This window comes from Pristiophorus japonicus, chromosome 4 (assembly GCF_044704955.1).
Source record: "Pristiophorus japonicus isolate sPriJap1 chromosome 4, sPriJap1.hap1, whole genome shotgun sequence".
NCBI classification, from domain to species: Eukaryota; Metazoa; Chordata; class Chondrichthyes; family Pristiophoridae; genus Pristiophorus; species Pristiophorus japonicus.
In genome coordinates this window covers 309,277,224-309,292,619 of record NC_091980.1, presented here as the reverse complement: position 1 = coordinate 309,292,619, position 15,396 = coordinate 309,277,224, and the positions used below count along the sequence as shown (strand labels likewise).

The 15,396-nt window shown below is 45.1% G+C and overlaps 1 protein-coding gene across 1 annotated transcript in view; it reads right to left on the bottom strand.

Moving 5' to 3' along the window:
• LOC139262797 (cytosolic carboxypeptidase 2-like) overlaps window positions 1-15,396 on the bottom strand; it is a 103,042-nt gene that overhangs the window by 72,118 nt on the left and 15,528 nt on the right. Inside the window, exon 5 of the mRNA XM_070877949.1 lies at window positions 2,148-2,330. Within this exon, the coding sequence (XP_070734050.1) occupies window positions 2,148-2,330 (183 nt within the window). The remainder of the gene's footprint in view (window positions 1-2,147; window positions 2,331-15,396) is intronic.

The following is a 15,396-nucleotide window of genomic DNA, read 5'->3' as shown; positions in this document are numbered from 1 at the left end:
TGTCGGGTGGTTCCCTGAGCAGACTGTCAAACCCGTTTGGCAGAATGTCTCATCCCCAGAGCTTTCACACAAGCACCAAGACGTAGCTTGGTTGGCGGTGAGGAGGGCCCTACCCGTCAGACCCTTCATGCACAGCCGGAGTTTCAGAGACAGGGCACTCTGCCCCCGAGTTGGCTGTGGTGCGGACGAGACTGTCATCCATCTCCTTTGGGATTGCCCCTTTGCAAGGCAGGTCTGGAAGGAGATGCAGTGGTTGCTGTCGAGGTTCATCCCGAGCAGCTCCGTCACACAGGACTCTGTGCTCCACGGGCTGTTCCCAGGGACACACGCCGAGACAGACATCACCTGCTGCTGGAGGGCCATCAACTCGGTCAAAGACGCACTTTGGTCTTGCCGAAATTTGCTGGTCTTCCACAGCAAGGAGATGTCCACGTCTGCGTGTTGCAGACTGGCGCAATCCAAGGTCCAGGATTACGTGCTGAGGGACGCACTTAAAATTGGCGCAGTCGCCGCAAAGGCACGGTGGGGAAGGGCCACAGTTTAAAGCCCTTCCACCACGGTAAACCCGGGGGCAGGAATCAGTATAAAACTCCCCTCGGGCTGTACTTGTAAACCTTTGTATACATAGAGCACCATGATCTGAAAACACCTATATAGTGCCTTGTATAATGCAAGTTCTGTTCAGTAATGTATGTTGCAAAGAAATGTAACTGTACCCTCACCCATTCCGTGTATCGTGTAGTGCCACATGTAACGTAATTTGATGACTGTATTACAATGTATCCTGGATTGTACTGAATTGTACCCTGAGATGTAAAGCAAGCAAATGTATTGAACGGAACTGCCGTCAGCATCCAAATGGAATTGCTGACTGCACCCAAATGTACTGAACTGCTTTTCAGTGTATTGTGCAAATTTTTATATGAATAAAGTATATTTTGAAATTTTTAAAAAATGTCTTGAACCTTGTACCTTGTGACTCAGAGGCAGGATTGCTATCACTGACTAAAGGCCAGTTTGAGCTGTGGTTAAAAGGCAGGAGCATCAGCTCAAAATAACAGATAAGCAGGAAGGGAGCTCGGGCCTGGAACAGAATTCCAGAAATACTGCAAATATTAAAATCTGAACTCAAAATGAGAGAAGATTTATTTTCCTGTTTCTGCTCCTGGGTGAATTGAATTTCCTGGTCGGAGCGCAGAGAGGAAAGTCAGGCAGGATGGATCACCTGCTGGGAGCAAAGCCCAGGAAATTTTCTGTTCATTAATTTTAACGAGTGGAAAATCAAGTGAACTCTACCTCACGTGTGCAGTCGGTCCCTCGCAGTTTTACATGTTCGATCCAGGTCATCCGTTACACCCAGGTAAAGTAAAAGGTAAATTAACCGCGGGATGTGCTGAAAATACACAACAAATCTGTCCTCATCTGAACAGAGAAGATGAGGTCTGGCAAAGGGGCAATCCAAAACATTAGTCTGTCTTTTCTCTCTCATATGCTGTACGTTTGCAGAACTTTCCGTTTTTATTCAAGAAAGACTTGCATTTCTATGGCGCCTATCACGACGTCAGGATGTCCCAAGCGTTTTGCAGCTACTGAAATACTTTTGAAGTGTAGTCACAGTTGTAATGTTGGAAATGTGGCAGCCAATTTCACACAGCAAGCTCTCACAAACAGGAATGAGATAAATGATCAAATAATTTGTTTTCAGTGATGTTGGTTGAGGAATAAATATTGCCCAGGACACCGGGGATAAATCCCCTGATCTTCTTTGATATAGTGCCATGGGATCTTTTATAGCCACCTGAGAGAGCAGACGGGGCCACGGTTTAACGTCTCATTTTAAAGACGGCACCTCCAACAATCTAGCACTCCCTCAGTACTGCACTGACAGTGTCAGCCTAGACTATGTGCTCAAGTCTACAGAGTGAGACATGAACCTATGACCTTATGATAGAAGTGCTATCACTGAGTCAAGCTCTGTGGAACACTAGCCTGGATTATGTGCTCAAGTCTCTGGAGTGCATCCAAGTAATTATTGAGTGCTTGAGCAACACATGAATCACATTAACCGCCAGCTGCTTTGCATCCTTGTAACCGCTCCCTGAATATCCATTGCCCGATACATTCCCAAGTCTGCAGTCGGAACTCACCAATGTGCCTAATGCGCTCTTTGATCACTTCGCACTCCTGCGGCCAGCAGGCCAGTTGGCCAGTCCGTTTGGTGGTCAGGCCGTACAGGTCCCAAGGCTCACGCAAACGACGGACAAGCCCTCCAAAGCTATCCTCAATCACGAGCTGAGTCGTACGAGGAAAAAGCAGCTTTTGTTGAAACCCTGCAAGGGGGAGAGTGGAAAAGAAGGCTTTTTTGCATTACTCGCAAACTTCTTCATTAAAACAATAATCATCTCGGTGGAAAATCATGACAGAGGAGGAACACATAAAAATTTTGGACAAAAAAAAGGCCAACTGGTCTATCGAGTCTATCCCGTTATGCATGACAATACAGACACTCCCTACCCATCCAGAGCCATGTAATCTCCTGAGAAAGGAAGTCAGACTGAAGTCGACAAGATCTCATGATCGGTTCAGATGAAGAAAGCCCTTAATTCATGAGGGATCTCATTCTTACAGGATAACAACCCTGCTATTTTGTCTCTTAAATGATTTGCATCCTGGATTCCACTACCCTTTCTGGTAACCTGCTCCACTGTTCATCCTCTGTGTAAGGACAAACTTCATGACATCTCCTCTTCCTTTATCAAGGCTTCCTTTTCATAAATGAGCCTGAACAATGAGTGTTCGCAGACTAATGCACCATGGAGAGGGAGCATCACAGCTGAACCTGACTCTGTCCATACCTGAAATCCACACTCACATACTCGTAGCGGGGACAGTGAGCAGGAACCTGCTTGATTTCTCCCCTCCCTGGACAAGTGATAGCTGAGGGCAATTGAAGCCCCTCTGTTCCTTGATAAGGGCAGAGGATTGGAAATAAAGTAAAACAGGGAGATGGTTGTACGCTCACTTATTAGTGTCTCCAATTCTGTTTTTGACTCTATATCTTCTTGCTGAGAGCTAGCATGGAACAGGCATCCTGTGCATAGTGCCTCCTGCAGGAGTCCCCTGAGTCCATCTCGCTCTCCAACCGGTATTCTCTTCTGAGTACTGGTGAGGGTGATGGTGCCTCTGGGGAGAGCAGCCAGAGCCAAGTCCACGGCACCACGGGACGCACAGCTGCACAAGGGTGGGGAGGGGGGGGGGGGGAAGAAGAATGGAAGAGTTATAGTGATAGGGGATTCAATAGTCAGGGGAGCAGACGGGTGTTTCTTCGGCCTCAGACGTGACTCCAGGATGGTATGTTACCTCCCTGGTACCAGGGTCAAGGATGTCACTGAGCGGCTGCAGGGCATTCTGGGGGGAGAGGGTGAACAGGCAGAGGTCGTGGTCCATATCGGTACCAATGACACAGATAGAAAGAAGGATGAGGTCCTACAGGCAGAGTTTAGGGAGCTAGGAGAGAGATTATAAAGCAGGACCTCAAAGGTAGCAATCTTTGGATACTTCCGGTGCCACGAGCTAGTGAGTACAGAAAAAGGGAGGATAGAGCAGATGAATACGTAGCTGGAGAGACGGTGCAGGAGGGAGGGCTTTAGAATCCTGAGACATTGGGACTGCTTCTGGGGGAGGTGGGACCTGTACAAGCCGGACGGGTTGCACCTCAACAGAGCTGGGAAGTGGGATGTCACTGAGCGGCTGCAGGGCATTCTGGGGGGAGAGGGTGAACAGGCAGAGGTCGTGGTCCATATCGGTTAAAGAAACTAGTACAGCTGTGAGGAGAGATGATATGTTAGAGTGAAATTCAAACCAGGCCGCATGGGTCGAACTGAAAAACAAAAAAGGGGCAATCACACTGCTGGGAGTGTACTATAGACCCCCAAACAGTGAGCGGGAGATAGAAGAGCAAATATGTCGGCAAATTTCTGAGAAGTGCAAAAACTTCATCATCATCATAGGTAGTCCCTCGGAATCGAGGAAGACTTGCTTCCACTCTTAGCATGAGTTCTTAGGTGGCTGTACAGGGCAATTCGAGAACCACAGTCTATGTCTCAGGTGGGGCAGATAGTCGTTGAGGGAAGGGGTGGGTGGGACAGGTTTGCCACACGCTCTTTCCGTTGCCTGCGCTTGATTTCTGCACGCTCTCGGCGACCTCGAGTCTCATCGCAAAAACTATACGGCAATAATAGTAGGGGATTTCAACTACCCTAATATTAACTGGTATAAAATTAGTGTGAAGGGTATAGAGGGTGCGGAATTTCTAAAATGCATTCAGGAGAACATTTTTAGCCAGTATGCAGTAAGCCCAACACAGGAGGGGGCGGTTCTGGACTTAGTTTTAGGGAATGAAGCTGGGCAGGTGGAAGGGGTATCAGTGGAACAGCATTTAGGTGCTAGTGATCATAATTCAGTAAGATTTAAAGGTAGTTATGGAAAAGGATAAGGATAGACCAGGAATAAAAGTTCCAAATTGGGGAAAAGCTTATTTTTCTAAACAGAGAGGTGATTTAGCCATAGTGGACTGGAAACAGCTATTTGAAGGTAAATCAGTGTCAGAGCAGTGGGTGGCATTCAAGGAGGAGATCGGGAGGGTTCAGACCAATCATGTGCCCTTAAAGAAAAAGGGTGGGACTAACAAATCTAGAGCCCCCTGGATGTCTAGGGACATATAGGGTAGGATAAAGAAAAAAAGGGAGGCTTATGACAGATACCAAGGGCTAAATACTGCAGAATCTCCAGAGGAGTATAGAAAGTGCAGGGGTGCAATTAAAAAGGAGATTAGGAAAGCAAAAAGGAAAACCCAAAGATGTTTTATAAATATATTAAGAGCAAGAGGATAACTAAAGAAAGGGTAGGGGCTATAAGAGAACATGAGGGTAATCTGTGTGTGGAGGAGGGAGACGTGGGTATGGTTCTTTATGAATACTTTGTGTATGTTTTCACAAAAGTGAGGGGCGATGTAGACATTGCTATCGGGGGGAGGAGTGTGAAATATTAGATGAAATAAACATAGGAGGTATTAAGGGGTTCAGCAGCTTTGAAAGTGGATTAGTCCCCAGGCCAGGATGAAATGTATCCCAGCCGATTAAGCGAAGCAAAAGAGGAAATAGCAGAGGCTCTGACCATCATTTTCCAAACCTCTCTGGCTTCAGGTGTGGTACCGGAGGACTGGAGGACTGCTAATGTGATACCTTTGTTTAAGAAGGGAGAAAGGGATAGACCAAGTAATTATAGGCCAGTCAGCCAAACCTCGGTGGTGGGGAAATTATTGGAAAGAATTCTGAAGGACAGGAAAAATTTTCTTTTAGAAAGACATGGATTAATCAAGGACAGTCAGCATGGATTTGTTAAAGGAAAGTCGTGTCTGACAAACTTGATTGAATTTTTTGAGGAGGTAACCAAGAGGGTCGATGAGAGTAGTGCGTTTGATGTAGTGTATTTGGATTTTACCAATGCTTTTGATAAGGTCCCACATGTCACGGGTCACGAAAGTAAAAGCCCATGGGATCCAGGGCAAAGTGGGTAGTTGGATCCAAAATTGGCTCAAAGGCAGGAGGCAGAGGGTAATGGTTGATGGGTGTTTTTGTGACTGGAAGGCTGTATCCAGTGGGGTTCCACAGGGCTCAGTACTAGGTCCCTTGCTTTTTGTGGTATACATCAATGATCTAGACTTGAATTTAGGGGGTATGATTAAGAAGTTTGCAGATGATGCTAAAATCGTCTGTGTGGTTGATAATGAAGAAGAAAGCTGCAGACTGCTGGAAGATATCAATCAATTGGTCAGGTGGGCAAAAAGGAGGGAGAGAGAAAACAGGGATTTATAGACCGGTCAGCCTGACATTGGTAGTGGGTAAAATTATGGAATCAATTATTAAGGATGTCATAGCAGCGCATTTGGAAAGAGGTGACATGATAGGTCCAAGTCAGCATGGATTTGTGAAAGGGAAATCATGCTTGACAAATCTTCTGAAATGTTTTGAGGATGTTTCCAGTAGAGTGGACAAGGGAGAACCAGTTGATGTGGTGTATTTGGACTTTCAGAAGGCTTTCGACAAGGTCCCACACAAGAGATTAATGTGCAAAGTTAAAGCACATGGGATTGGGGGTAGTGTGCTGACGTGGATTGAGAACTGGTTGGCAGACAGGAAGCAAAGAGTAGGAGTAAATGGGTACTTTTCAGAATGGCAGGCAGTGACTAGTGGGGTACTGCAAGGTTCTGTGCTGGGGCCCCAGCTGTTTACAATGTACATTAATGATTTAGACGAGGGGAATGTTCCCAATGTTGGGGAAGTCCAGAACCAGGGGTCACAGTCTAAGGATAAGGGGTAAGCCATTTAGGACCGAGATGAGGAGAAACTTCTTCATCCTGAGAGTGGTGAACCTGTGGAATTCTCTACCACAGAAAGTTGTTGAGGCCAATTCACTAAATATATTCAAAAAGGAGTTAGATGTAGTCCTTACTACCAGGGGGATCAAGGGGTATGGCGAGAAAGTAGGAATGGGGTACTGAAGTTGCATGTTCAGCCATGAACTCATTGAATGGCGGTGCAGGCTCGAAGGGCCGAATGGCCTACTCCTGCACCTATTTTCTATGTTTCTATGTTTCTAAATGCAATTCAATCCGGAGAAGTGTGAGGCAATGCATTTGGGGAGGGTTAATAGGCAAGGGAATACGTTTTAAATTTGGAAAGCAGTGACAGGATCGGTCCAAGTCAGCATGGATTTATGAAAGGGAAATCATGCTTGACAAATCTTCTAGAATTTTTTGAGGATGTAACTAGTAGAGAGGACAAGGGAGAATTGTGGATGTGGTGTATTTGGACTTTCAAAGGCTTTTGACAAGGTCCTATACAAGAGATTAGTGTGCAAAATTAAAGCACATGGTATTGGGGGTAATGTATTGATCTGGATAGAGAACTGGTTGGCATACAGGAAGCAAAGAGTAGGAATAAACGGATCCTTTTCAGAATGGCAGGCAGTGACTAGTGGGGTGCCGCAGGGCTCAATGCTGGGACCCTAGCTATTTACAATATATATGAATGATTTAGATGAAGGAATTGAATGTAATATCTCCAAGTTTGCAGATGACACTAAGCTGGGTGGCAGTGTGAGCTATGAGGAGGATGCTAAGAGGCTGCAGGGTGACTTGGACAGGTTAGGTGAGTGGGAAAATGCATGGCAGATGCAGTATAATGTAGATAAATGTGAGGTTATCCAGTTTTGTGGCAAAAACAGGAAGGTAGAATATTATCTAAATGGTGACAGATTAGGAAAAGGGGAGTTGCAACGAAACCTGGGTGTCATTGTACATCAGTCATTGAAAGTTGGCATGCAGGTACAACAGGAGGCGAAGAAGGCAAATGGCATGTTAGCCTTCATAGCGAGAGGATTTGAGTATAGGAGCAGGGAGGTCTTACTGCAGTTGCCTTGGTGAGGCCACAACTTGAATATTCTGTACAGTTTTAGTCTCCTAATCTGAGGAAGGATATTCTTGCTATTGAGGGAGTGCAGCGAAGGTTCACCAGACTGATTCCCGGGATGGCAGGACTGACATATGAAGAAAGACTGACTCGACCGGGCTTATATTCACTGGAATTTAGAAGAATGAGAGGGGATCTCAAAGAAACATACAATTCTGACAGGATTGGACAGGTTAGATGCAGGAAGAATGTTCCCAATATTGGGAAAGTCCAGAACCAGGGGTCACAGTCTAAGGATAAGGGGTAAGCCATTTAGGACCCAGATGAGGAGAAACTTCTTCACTCAGAGAATTGTGAACCTGTGGAATTCTCTACCACAGAAAGTTGTTGAGGCCAGTTTGTTAGATATATTCAAGAGGGAGTTAGATATGGCCCTTACGGCTAAAAGGATAAAGGGGCATGGAGAGAAAGCAGGAATGGGGTACTGAAGTTGCATGATCAGCCATGATCATATTGAATGGCCGAATGACCTACTCCTGCACCTATTTTCTATGTTTCTATGTTACATAGGATTACATCGGATATGAGACAGAAACAGGCCATCCGGTTCAACCAGTCCATGCCGGTGTTTATGCTCCACTCGAACCTCCTCCCATCTTTCCTTATCTAAATCTATCAGCATAACCCTCTGTTATATTTTACCTCATATGCTTGTCTAGCCTCCCCTTAAATGCATCTATATTATTCGCTTCAACCACTCTGTGATAGCGAGAGCCACATTCTCACCACTCTCTGGGTAAAGAAGTTTCTTTTGAATTCACTTTTGGATTTCTTGGTAACTATCTTATATTGATGGCCTCTAGTTATGCTCTTCCCCACAAGTGGAAACATTCTCTATGTATCCACTCTATCAAAACCTTTCATCATTTTAATCACATCTATTCGGTCACCACTCAGCCTTCTTTTTTCAAGAGAAAAGGGAACCAGCCTGTTCATCCTTTCCTGATATGTATACCCTTGTAAATCTTCTCTGCACCCTCTCCAATGCCTTTTTAGAATATGGCAACCAGAACTGTATGCAGCACTCTGTGCGGTCTAACCAAGGTTTAGCATAACTTCACTACTTTTCAATTCTATGGGCCCAAGTTTTCCCCCTCTGCTGGAACGGCACACCTCCCTGAGGTGCGCGGAGTTTGTCGTACAGAAACAGCGGCGATTTCTTACCTCCGTATTCTCCCCGTTGGTTCCAGGCCTGTGGCCTGTGACGCAGCGCATCAGAACGCGTAGTGGGCGGAGCTACAGCCCTGCGCCGACAAGAGTGCCGGCAGCTGCGCACGTGCGCTGTGGAGTCTGCGCATGTGCGCAGTAGCTTCTGGCCCTCCCAGCGCAGCCTGTCTCCAGGCAACTCTATCCCTGGCCGAAGGGACAACGCGATGCTCGCAGCCCCTATCCTGGGCCGAGTGGCCTGCCGCACAGGCCGGCCGCTGCCTCCCCGTGCTCCCTGAACAGTTCCCATGGCAACACGGCTGTATGGAGCGTGTGCACAGAGAGATTTAGGCCACTTTGTTTGCAGTGCTAAGGAAATAGTGTTGGCAGTCTATATAATATACTGCAGTACATAAACTTAATTACTATGAGCATGCATATATGACATATTTACCGAGCACTCTTTTCAGGAGGTAGGACCCTTTGTTCTTGGATTAGCAACCCTGCCAGAACTTACCCCTCTGATGTCTATGTATCTCAAATAGTATCAGCATTTAAATATGCTGCATAGGTGAGGTAGGAACTTTAAATTTTTTATTGATTGATTGATTGATTGATTTTATTGATCTTTATTTTTTAAAGTGAAGTGTTTAATGCTTTGGAAAATCCTCCAACGTCTCTCCCCTCTCCCCCAAACCCCCCCCCCCCCCACCCCAACACGCCCCCTCCACCACGCCACTATCTCTGGCTACCTGTGCCTGATTTCTAAAGTGTCCGCAAGGTTTTTCAGAACATACAAAAGTGGACACTTACTCAGGCCTAAGTTAGTTTGGAGCAACTGTTTGCTGGCCAAACTCGCTTAAATGGCCAAAACAGGTATAAGTGGCTGGGAACGCCCCCTTTTGGAAAAAAAAACTAAACAAAAAAAAACCTAACTAGCTCACTTACACTTGTGCGAATTAAATGGCCAGAATTGCAACTAAAAAGATACTCCAGAAAAATCAAGTTGCTCCAAAAAAAACAGCAACTCCTGGGGAAATTTGGGCCCTATACCTCTAGAAATAACCCGTAATGCTTGGTTTGCTTTTTTTTAATGGCCTTAATAAGCTGTGTCGCAATTTTTAGTGATTTGTGTATTTGTAATCTGAGATCCCTTTGTTCCTCTACCCCACCTAGACTCGCACCCTCCAAGTAATGTGACCTCCCTATTCTTCCTACCAAAATGTTATACCTCACATTTATTGCCAATTATATGCCCATTCTGCAAGTTTATTAATGTCCTCCTGTAATTTGTTGCAGTCTTCCTCAGTATTGACTTTCATTCCCTATTTGGTGTCTTCTGCAAATTTAGAAATTTCTGGTTTTGATTCCAAAGTCTAAATCATTAATATAAATTGTGAACAACAATGGTCCCAGCACTGATCCTTGCAGAACACCACTGCCCACCTTCTGACACTGAATAGCTACATTTTACCCCTACTCTCTGCTTTCTATCTTGAAGCCAGCTAGCTATCCATTCTGCTACTTGTCCCCTGACTCTGCATTCTATGACCTTCTTCATCAGTCTATTATGGGGTAACTTATCGAAGGCCTTGTGAAAATCTAGATAAATTACATCTACTGCATTACCATTATCTACTCTCGCTGTTACCTCTTCAAAAATTCAATGAGGTTGGTCAAACAAGACTTTCCCTATTGAAATCCATGCTGACTAGTCATTACTATATTTTTGGTTTCTAGATGTTCTTCTATTTTCTCCATTAGTAGGGATGCCATTATTTTTCCTACCACCAATGTTAAGCTGACTGGTCTATAATTCACTGGACATGTACTATCTCCCTGCTTAAATATAGGTATTATGTTAGTTACACCTATTTCTAACAAATTAATATGTGTAGTAATGCCTCTGCTATCTCTTCCCTAGATTCTTTTACAATCCATCCAGACCAGGGGCTAGACTTTCCATTATTTTTGCATGCATCCCACCCACTTAATGTCCATTTTAACGCTGAAATGAGGTATAATGCCCATATATCTCCCATTTAGCCACAAAATGGAAACTAACGTTCATTTCTCAGTCACTTATCGCCGAGCATTACTTTCGGCATGCACTTAACGCCGATAAAAAATAATACCGCCCGCCCATTTTTTGGGGGCGGAAAGTTCAGAATGGGCGAAACCAACGCCCATAATATCGCCGAGCGTTACTTTCAGCATTTAATTAAAACCAAGATTTAATAATACCGCCCACCCACTGTTTTTTGTCATAAAGATCAGATTTGCCGAAACTAACGCCCAAAATATCGCTGCGTGTTACTTTTGGCACCTCGGACACATATCGCCGAAAATATCGCTCGCCGAAAAAAACGCTGTGAAAAAGTTGATCTCACCTGAACTAATCACAGCGGTATGGACGCCATTTTGTTAATCGCAGGTCCCTTCATTTAAAAGGCTGCTTCAACTTCTGGGGAGTTTTGATGTACTCTGGAGTTCGTTTAAGGTGATGTGAACATCTGAACAAACATCTTATCATATTGGGAACGCTTGGAATTTAGTTTAGGTGTCTTAGTGGGGAAATATATTGTTTGTGAACAATAGGTATAATACTGATAGTTATTGGAATGGGGCCTGTCATTTCTCAGCCTGTCTTGATGACCACGCACATGCTGCAGATTAGAGATGGCAGAAGGTATGTTTGACAGCATTATGTGCCCAATCTAAGACGTGCCAGACTGATGAGGAGGACCAGACCTTGTACCACCCGCACTTACAGGGAGAAGTGGTCTTACCTCAACTTGTCCGAGAACACCTGCCTTAGGAGACTGCGCTTCCACAAAGAGGTTATCAGTGAGATATTCCAGCTCATCAGGTGAGATCTGCAGCCTGCCAGCACCATCAGCACCGCACTGTCCATCGAGGTCAAGGTCACCGCGGCACTTTCGTTCTACCAGTCGGGTTCCTTTCAGGCCTCAGCTGGCGACATTTGCGCTATATCTCAGCATGCCACAAATTGCTGCATTCGACAGGTCACTGAAACCCTTTACGCTCGCAGGATGGACTTTATCAGCTTCCCTATGACCATGGAGGCTCAGACTGAGAGGGCTCTAGGAATCTACCGAATTGCTAACTTCCCCAAGGTGCAGGGAGCAATAGACTGTACGCACACTATGATGCAGGCACCTTTTCAGGATGCAGAGCTTTTTCGGAACCGAAAAGGATATGATATAATTGAGATTACGGAGACATGGCTCCAAGGTAACCAAGGCTGGGAACTCAACATCCAGGGGTATTCAATATTCAGGAAGGACAGACAGGAAGGAAAAGGAGGTGGGGTAGCGTTACTGGTTAAAGAAGAGATTAACGCAATAGTAAGGAAGGACATTAGCTTGGATGATGTGGAATCGATATGGTTAGAGCTGCGAAACACCAAAGGGCAGAAACATTAGTGGGAGTTGTGTACAGACCACCAAACAGTAGTAGGGAGGTTGGGGATGGCATTAAACAGGAAATTAGGGACGCGTGCAATAAGGGTACAGCAGTTATCATGGGTGACTTTAATCTGCATATTGATTGGGCTAACCAAACCGGTAGCAATACAGTGGAGGAGATTTTCCTGGAGTGTATAAGGGATGGTTTTCTAGACCAATATGGCGAGGAACCAACTAGAGAGCAGGCCATCCTAGACTGGGTCTTGTGTAACGAGAGAGGAGTAATTAGCAATCTGGTCGTGCGGGGCCCCTTGGGGAAGAGTGACCATAATATGGTAGAATTCGTCATTAAGATGGAGTGACACAGTTAATACAGAGGCTAGGGTCCTGAACTAAAAGAAAGGAAACTTCGATGGTATGAGACGTGAATTGGCTAGGATAGACTGGAGAGTGATACTTAAAGGGTTGACGGTGGATAGTCAATGGCAGACATTTAAATATCATATGGATGAACTACAACAATTGTACATCCCTGTATGGCGTAAGAATAAAAAAGGGAAGGTGGCTCAACCGTGGCTAACAAGGGAAATTAGGGAAAGTGCTAAATCCAAGGAAGAAGCATATAAATTGGTCAGAAAATGCAGCAAACCTGAGGACTGGGAGAAATTTAGAATTCAGCAGAGGAGGACTAAGGGTTTAATTAGGAGGGGGAAAATAGAGTATGAGAGTAAGCTTGCAGGGAACATAAAAACTGACTGCAAAAGCTTCTATAGATATGTGAAGAGAAAAAGATTAGTGAAGACTAATGTCGGTCCCTTGCAGTCAGATTCAGGGAAATTCATAATGGGGAACAAAGAAATGGCCGACCAATTGAACAAATACTTTGGTTCTGTCTTCACTAAGGAAGACATGAATAACCTCCCGACAATACTAGGGAACCGAGGGTCTATCGATAAGGGGGAACTGAGGGAAATCCTTATTAGTCAGGAAATGGTGTTAGGGAAATTGAAGGGTTAGGCCGATAAATTCTCAGGGCCTGATGGTCCGCATCCCAGAGTACTTAAGGAAGTGGCCCTAGAAATAGTAGGTGCATTAGTGGTCATTTTCTAACATTCCATGGACTCTGGTTCAGTTTCTATGGATTGGAGGGTAGCTAATGTAACCCCACTTTTTAAAAAAGGAGGGAGAGAGAAAACAGGGAATTATAGACTGGTTAGCCTGACATCGGTGGTGAGGGAAATGCTGGAATCAGTTAATAAATATGTAATAGCAGCGCATTTGGAAAGCAGTGACAGGATCGGTCCAAGTCAGCATGGATTTATGAAAGGGAAATCGTGCTTGACAAATCTTCCAGAATTTTTTGAGGATGTAACTAGTAGAGTGGATAAGGGAGAACCAGTGGATGTGGTTACTTGGACTTTCAAAAGGCTTTTGACAAGGTCCCACACAAGAGATTAGAGTGAAAAGTTAAGGCACATGGTATTGGGGGTAATGTATTAACATAGAAACATAGAAACATAGAAAATAGGTGCAGGAGCAGGCCATTCGGCCCTTCTAGCCTGCACCGCCATTCAATGAGTTCATGGCTGAACATGAAACTTCAGTACCCCCTTCCTGCTTTCACGCCATACCCCTTGATCCCCCGAGTAGTAAGGACTTCATCTAACTCCCTTTTGAATATATTTAGTGAATTGGCCTCAACTACTTTCTGTGGTAGAGAATTCCACAGGTTCACCACTCTCTGGGTGAAGAAGTTTCTCCTTATCTCGGTCCTAAATGGCTTATCCCTTATCCTTAGACTGTGACCCCTGGTTCTGGACTTCCCCAACATTGGGAACATTCTTTCTGCATCCAACCTGTCCAAACCCGTCAGAATTTTAAACGTTTCTATGAGGTCCCCTCTCACTCTTCTGAACTCCAGTGAATACAAGCCCAGTTGATCCAGTCTTTCTTGATAGGTCAGTCCCACCATCCCGGGAATCAGTCTGGTGAATCTTCGCTGCACTCCCTCAATAGCAAGAATGTCCTTCCTCAAGTTAGGAGACCAAAACTGTACACAATACTCCAGGTGTGGCCTCACCAAGGCCCTGTACAACTGTAGCAACACCTCCCTGCCCCTGTACTCAAATCCCCTCGCTATGAAGGCCAACATGCCATTTGCTTTCTTAACCGCCTGCTGTACCTGCATGCCAACCTTCAATGACTGATGTACCATGACACCCAGGTCTCGTTGCACCTTCCCTTTTCATAATCTGTCACCATTCAGATAATAGTCTGTCTCTCTGTTTTTACCACCAAAGTGGATAACCTCACATTTATCCACATTATACTTCATCTGCCACGCATTTGCCCACTCAAGTCACCTATCCAAGTCACTCTGCAGCCTCATAGCATCCTCCTCGCAGCTCACACTACCACCCAACTTAGTGTCATCCGCAAATTTGGAGATACTACATTTAATCCCCTCGTCTAAATCATTAATGTACAATGTAAACAGCTGGGGTCCCAGCACAGAACCCTGCGGTACCCCACTAGTCACTGCCTGCCATTCCGAAAAGTACCCATTTACTCCTACTCTTTGCTTCCTGTCTGACAACCAGTTCTCAATCCACGTCAGCACACTACCCCCAATCCCATGTGCTTTAACTTTGCACATTAATCTCCTGTGTGGGACCTTGTCGAAAGCCTTCTGAAAGTCCAAATATACCACATCAACTGGTACTCCTTTGTCCACTTTATTGGAAACATCCTCAAAAAATTCCAGAAGATTTGTCAAGCATGATCTCCCTTTCACAAATCCATGCTGACTTGGACCTATCATGTCACCATTTTCCAAATGCGCTGCTATGACATCCTTAATAATTGATTCCATCATTTTACCCACTACTGAGGTCAGGCTGACCGGTCTATAATTCCGTGCTTTCTCTCTCCCTCCTTTTTTAAAAAGTGGGGTTACATTGGCTACCCTCCACTCGATAGGAACTGATCCAGAGTCAATGGAATGTTGGAAAATGACTGTCAATGCATCCGCTATTTCCAAGGCCACCTCCTTAAGTACTCTGGGATGCAGTCCATCAGGCCCTGGGGATTTATCGGCCTTCAATCCCATCAATTTCCCCAACACAATTTCCCGACTAATAAAGATTTCCCTCAGTTCCTCCTCCTTACTAGACCCTCTGACCACTTTTATATCCGGAAGGTTGTTTGTGTCCTCATTAGTGAATACTGAACCAAAGTACTTGTTCAATTGGTCTGCAATTTCTTTGTTCCCCGTTATGACTTCCCCTGAT